General features: G+C 34.3%; 1 protein-coding gene across 1 annotated transcript; it reads left to right on the forward strand.

The window, feature by feature from the left end:
* Nucleotides 1-1,734: 1,734 nt before the first annotated feature.
* Nucleotides 1,735-3,478, forward strand: LOC147478068 (uncharacterized; the record flags this gene model as incomplete). Its single annotated transcript, XM_086586152.1, has 3 exons — nt 1,735-2,001; nt 2,095-2,330; nt 3,075-3,478. Coding segments are annotated over 2 exons (456 nt in total), but the record flags the coding sequence as incomplete, so codon positions are not given.
* Nucleotides 3,479-7,107: the final 3,629 nt, after the last annotated feature.

Here is a 7,107-nt window from a genome sequence, read left to right on the forward strand (position 1 = left end):
GCCAAAAGACCTTGTTCTTTTAAGGATCGACATTGAGGTAAAAGAGCCTTTTATATGCAATTTTTAATTTCTGATTCGCTATGATTTTAACGCCGGTTGGTTTGAATTTTCAATAATTTAGGAAGAGACAAGTAAAAGTAGTGCTAGTCGTCATCAAGGTCCAATTGATTCTTTCAAGGACTGCTTTCAATATCATGCTTCCTAACCCATGGTGTGGTATTTTTTCCAGTTGGAAAAGAGTTGTTTGGAGAAGATACGAGAAAAATTTGTTATCGAAAATGTGATTTGTTGGATGTGTGTAATATGGATAGTTTAGAAGTTGTTTGTTTAATTGCATACATGAGGTAAGCATATCTTGAAGGTTTTATTATTGGTGATTTTAATCAAATATTAGTTATTTAAATTTATTTATGACGATTGATTTTTTCCTTTTAGAATCCTTTACAGATGAATTTGTGAGTCACCGCCGCGACATCGTTGGATTTGTTAATCCTTTATCTTTTACAAGAGCAGATGGAACCGCTAAAACTGAAATCATTGTAGAAACATTGCGGAATGCAAGTGGAAAGAAAATTGTTCTCATTCCTTACAATCCGTGGTAAGGACATAAACGATCCTATCACAGTGTATTGTTTAAATTGATAAAACTATCAATTGTACTGATTGTTTTCCATTTTTTTTCCCCCTTTTCTTTCATAGCGGCCATTGGGTTTTAATTGTCATTGATCTATCACGTATGTCTTTCATTTGGTTGGATTCGATGCATGGTGAACCAAGCTCAGATATAGCAATATATTTTAGGAGGTGAGCATAGCTATATTTTTTGACATATCTTAACATTTTGAGGTACTACCATAGTGAAAGTACATAAAGGATTGAATAAAATGAAGTACTAAAAACGTCTCCAATTAGACTTCCCACTAGCGATTGTGAATTAAATGTTTTGCATTTATCTTTGTGAAGTGCGGTCCTCACATTGCAAAGGGTTGATGGGAAACGAGTTCAAAGAAAGTGGGACAAGATCAAGGTAAACAAATCCTACACATTATTGTCTTTTTCTTTGAAAAGTATATGTTTACATATGTTGTGAGTCTATATGTTAGGGCCCATATCAACCAGGTGGCACAGAGTGTGGGTATTATACAATGAAGTTTATGAGGGAAATAGTAGAAGCTTGTTCAACTGGATCATTTGAAAATAAGGTATTTGAAAGTTTTGACAAACACTTTATTTGGCTCAATGCAACGACTTTGCATTATTCTTATATAGTAACTCTACATGTTGTGCTTTGACTCATCCAGATAACAAATTTAGAACTGAAGGAGACATACACGCAAGATGAACTTGACGGTGTTCGGCTTGATATTATTCAGTTCATCCAGAAAATGGGGTGTTTCAAATTTCTGGGCGAATGAGGATGAGTTTTAGCTATGTTCGCACCCTTCCAGTTTAATTTATGAGTCTTACCTTTTTAATTTATGTTTGATAGTTTATTGTACATTTTGGAATTTGTTGGGAGTTTATGAAAATTTTTGTAGGCATTTAATTGAAACCATATAACGAGAAGAGTGTCTGGCCCAAAGAATATGAGAAAATGGACTACAGTGGTATATAAACTGAAGTTGGTCCCTGGGCTATATTCTTACAAGACACATGTTTCTGGCACAACTATAAGATTGTCGCTATGACATAGTTTGGGCGGATTTAAAGCAAAATAATCTATGATACTTTTCTTTTCAGGATGGTTGTATAGTTTGTCCATCTACAGACAGTACATATGATCTAAGAACTGGGGAGGTGAAAGATTGGTATCCCAAGAATGTTGTGCTGAGAGTCCTAACACCCTCTTTGAGACCGCTCTTTGTGTATTCTGTGAAATTGGATGCTGATAACATTTACATCAGCTTGGAAGACGGTGTTCCATATGGTGCCTCTGCCGAGATTGTCTTTAGTGGGAAGGCTCAACCAGGTGCAACTGCATCTGATGTCAATGTGGATGAGGTAACTGAGAGTTGATTGTTTCACTCAAAAAGACAAAATATTTCTAAGTACTAATTTGCGTTTTACAACTTTTTCTCTGTTCATGGATTTCAGGTGAGAATGATAGTTGATGAGGGTGAAACTGGTTTTGGTTTCACAAAGAGGAATGAATTAATAAATGGAAAGACAGCCGCAATTGGTTTCCTCTTGTTGTTAGATTTTGAGCTCTTGACTGGTAAAGGTCTTCTCAAGGGAACAGGTTTCTTGGATTTCCTTTATGCTGTTTCAAATGCTTTCAATTAGGTGTCAGTTTTCTCCACAAAAGCTGCAGTGGTCCTAGATACACAGAGGTAAAGACCGTTTTATTCAAAGTAAAACATTTTGATAGAGGTGGATCAATTCTTTTTGCACTAGTCTGGTTTGAGTTTAAAATGGTTATCACTGACTTTTAGTTATAATATCTGGTGTTGGATTTCGGTTGGTTTCAGCTAGCTAAAGGTAAAAAGGACGTGAGTATATGTCTGATGTTAATGATGGTCTTAATTGGACATCAAGGGGGTCATTCGTTCTTCACTGCATATGGCCTATGGCTACAGCAGTACAGCCTACAACAGCTTAGTAATAGTGTTGCTAAGCTAGTGTGATTTTACTCTTTTCAATTCTCAAATTCATAAAAAGGTTGTTCAACAATAAGGTATATATTGGAGATAAACATACGTCCATCAAACATGTATCACTTTCTTGATAGAGCTAGTTTCAGAAGGTTATTAATCATTTAGGTTGCATATTCCATAAACTGGTATGAGACAGAGCTCTATCATTTTTCTCACTTCATATAGGATAGGATGGTGATGAACCTGCCTTGTTGACTGAAACATTGTGAAGCTTGAAAATAAGTTAACTCCTTAACATGTGTGAAATGTGGATGTTTAAAGCCTAGCATGTGAAGATGTATTGTCATTGTTAATTGTAAATCTTTCAAACTTCTGCTATGTACCTTTGGATTTGAAGTACATATCTGCTCGCCTCTCTTCTATCAATTTTGTCATTTTTTTTTTATCCTGATTGGTCTCTAAGTCTAGTTCGTTTGGCAGGAAAACCATGATGGTCGGAAGGATGAGTTCGATACTACTTGTTTGGAAGAATGGCTCATCTACTTATATCAAAGTGCAGAGCACCCCAGAGTTGGTTTGAACTTTGAAATGTCATTTAAATGGTCTCAAATTTTGTTAAAAATAACCAGGAAAGACTCACAATTGTTGGTTCAGATCAACAGAAGCTTGTACGAGTTGATTGTCAATATTTTTACATCAGACATTGAAAGAAACATTTGTAGTTTCTCTTATTATAATGTCTCTCCAAAACTGTATACATGAATAAAATCTCGAAGTTGTATAAATATTGAATCTCTCTTAGAACCCCTGAGTTACATGCAGTTTCTGAATCGCTTGAGTTTCAGAAACGAGGAAAAAAATTAATGGAAGTATTTTTATTATTATCTTTTTTTTTGCAATGTTTGATAGTTTATTGTATATTTTGGAATTTGTTGGAAAGATGGAAATGTTGTATGTAGGCCGGTTATTAGTATGTAAATTTTGTTATATATATATTCAGTTTTATATATTATTATATATATTATATATATATATATATATATATATATATATATATATATACGGTTTATATATAAACCGTAGTATTTAGTATAACTATATACCACGGTGTTATTACACATACACTAATATAAACCACGGTTTCAATAGCTTATATGCCACGGTTCTATTGACAACCGTGGTATATAATGGGCATACAAACCACGGTTCTTTGAAAAACCGTGGTATCCGTTAAATATATATACCACAGTTTTAATATAAACCACGGTTTCAATAGCTTATATGCCACGGTTCTATTGACAACCGTGGTATATAATGGGCATACAAACCACGGTTCTTTGAAAAACCGTGGTATCCGTTAAATATATATACCACAGTTTTGCTATTATTATATACCACACCACCTATTGTCACGGTTGTATAACAGTGGTAAATATATTTATACCACACTTAAAAACAGTGGTATAAGTGTTATTCTGTAGTAATGCTTTTTTATGAGTCTATTTGGTTACTTCAGAAAATGAAAGAAAAACCTAGGAATGGAATCTATGATGTTTGTAAAGTCGAAACTTAAGAAAGGAAAAAAAATATAAAACTACATATTTCTTATTAAACTTTATTTTCCTTTTCCTTTTCCGTCACTGTTTGTTATATGCAAAAACTAAAAGAAGGAAAGGAAAACTAGTCTTTATATTTTCCTTTCCTCTCAAATCCGAGGATTGAGCCACGGACTCGAAAACTCTTTCTTTTCCATAGTTTGGTTTCCATTGGGAAAAGACAATTTTCTTTTCTATAGCAAACAAACACACTAAACTTATGGAAAATGCAGGCCAAACAAGACTTTTCCTTTCCTTTCCATCCTCAAGTGTGTAAACAAATGCAGCCTAAACTATATAAATGCAAATCTTTGAATATATTTTCAACAATCAAGTGTTTTGTTTTGTCAGATAACGAAAAACTGATTGAAGATGTTAAAAGAGTTAATTCAATCCTCCAATAGTGTGATCTCATTCCCATGTTGTTCTCATCGAAAATTTGGACATTACCATCTTCATCATCTTGTTAATTGCGGTCACACTTCTAACAATCAGTTTTCTCCAACATATCAAACTTGAGTTTCCTCACCAATCAAATAACCATAATGGATAAAATGCGATGAAACAAAATCGATCATTACATGGAAATGGTACTTGTTATGGCCTTATTTAGGCCTATGAGGCCCATAGGTCCGGAATATAAGGACTAGGATAAACTGTTATAGCTTACACTAGGCCCACTGGTCTGTGGAATGAATAGCCCAACCTATTCATGGGTTAGGGTGCACTATCCTGTTCATGGGTTAGGGTGCACTATCCTGTTTTTTAATGTTTGGTTCATATATTTTGGGCTCAATTATGTAGACTGTATGCCAATAATTGGTTGGCCCAACCACAAAATTTTGTATAACGGTATAAAACATGAAAAAAGTAAGAGAAAATAGGGGACGCGCTTCTTCAGTTCTTCTTCTTCTCCATTAAGCTATATACTGGTAATTTAAACTCTAAAAAAAAAATTCTCACAATCTCTCTCCACCCATCACCTCTCTCTCTCTCTCTTCTCACAACGTATTTTGGTCAAGAAGTTTTGAAGATGAGCAATGTATAACTTGGGGTTTTTTTAATCCATATTAGATCATAATTTGTTTGGCCGATTTGGATGAATTGGATGATGAGTATTCATTTTGAAGTTATTACTTGTATAAACATACTCTTTCAGTAGTAAAAATTGATTTTTTTTAGGTTGGTATTCAATTTCAATAGTTATTTTTATTTATTTATTATTATTATTTTTTTTTTGAGAAAAATGATTATCTTGTGGATTGCCAGGAAGAACAAAAATGATACCAAACATCTTCCACACTAGTCTTGACTTGTTTATATATCTACTATATATGGACTATCTAATGCAAGGTAAATAGTTGCTGCCAAACAGAAACCAAAATGTTTCCGATTTGAATGTGTACCAGATACGAGACCAAATATCAGCAAATGCCATAACAAGAATTTTGAGAATTTCATCATATTTTTACCTAAGAGAGCAATGATAATTAATGCTGCGTTTATTTACTCACTTGAGGAAAGGAAAACTCATGAGTGGTCCACTATGGAATAGATCGAAAAGAAAGGAATGTAATGAATTTTTCTTTTTGATATGTCTATTTGGTTACTTCAGAAAATGAAAGAAAAACCTAGGAATGGAATCTATGATGTTTGTGAAGCCGAAACTTAAGAAAGGAAACAAATAGAAAACTACATATTTCTTATTAAACTTTATTTCCCTTTTCATTTTCCATCACTGTTTGTTATATGCAAAAACTAAAGGAAGGAAATGAAAACTAGTCTTTCCAATTTTCTTTCCTCTCAAATCCGAGGATTGAGCCACGGACTCGAAAACTCTTTCTTTTCCATAGTTTAGTTTCCATTGGGAAAAGACAATTTTCTTTTCTATAGCAAACAAACACACTAAACTTATGGAAAATGCAGGCCAAACAAGACTTTTCCTTTCCTTTCCATCCTCAAGTGTGTAAACAAATGCAGCCTAAACTATATAAATGCAAATCTTTGAATATATTTTCAACAATCAAGTGTTTTGTTTTGTCAGATAACGAAAAACTGATTGAAGATGTTAAAAGAGTTAATTCAATCCTCCAATAGTGTGATCTCATTCCCATGTTGTTCTCATCGAAAATTTGGACATTACCATCTTCATCATCTTGTTAATTGCGGTCACACTTCTAACAATTAGTTTTCTCCAACATATCAAACTTGAGTTTCCTCACCAATCAAATAACCAGAATGGATAAAATGCGATGAAACAAAATCAATCATTACATGGAAATTGTAGTCCGGAATATAAGGACTAGGGTAAACTGTTATAGCCTACACTAGGCCCATTGGTCTGTGGAATGATAGCTTAATGGGGGGACCATGATAGAAGGTAGAAAAATGCTTGGTGGAACAGGGCGAGCGCTAGAGAGGCAAGATGGGAAAATAGGATCGACGGTTGAGAAGAGACTACGGTGTGAGGAGTATAAAGGAAAAGAGAAGAAGAAAGAAGGGAGAGGGAATGAGACCCAGAGATTTTAGGTCGTAACAATTGGCGCCGTCGACCACGTGGTGGTAGATCAATCTCATGTACTAGTTATTCAGCATGTAAAGTTTCCTAGTCTTTCTACTCATTGAGTCATTCCATTCGACGAGGACCTCCGCGTCTCGGTTTCTTCACTTCCAGATGACTCAGACTTTCACCACTGTTTCCTTGTATGCTGCAAGATGAAGGTCGTGAGTATGATTTCTTGATTACACATCAAAAGCTTTACTTTTCATGTACACCCAATTCAATAGTTGAACTCGTTATGATGAATGAAATGGTCCGAAGAGTTAGAACATGAGTTATATAATTCGCACTCGACAAAACTGAACTATGAAACTATTTTGTATGTTTTGAAGCAAATAGAAAAATATCCACACCGGGA

This window comes from Coptis chinensis, chromosome 9, assembly GCF_015680905.1.
Source record: "Coptis chinensis isolate HL-2020 chromosome 9, ASM1568090v1, whole genome shotgun sequence".
NCBI classification, from domain to species: Eukaryota; Viridiplantae; Streptophyta; class Magnoliopsida; order Ranunculales; family Ranunculaceae; genus Coptis; species Coptis chinensis.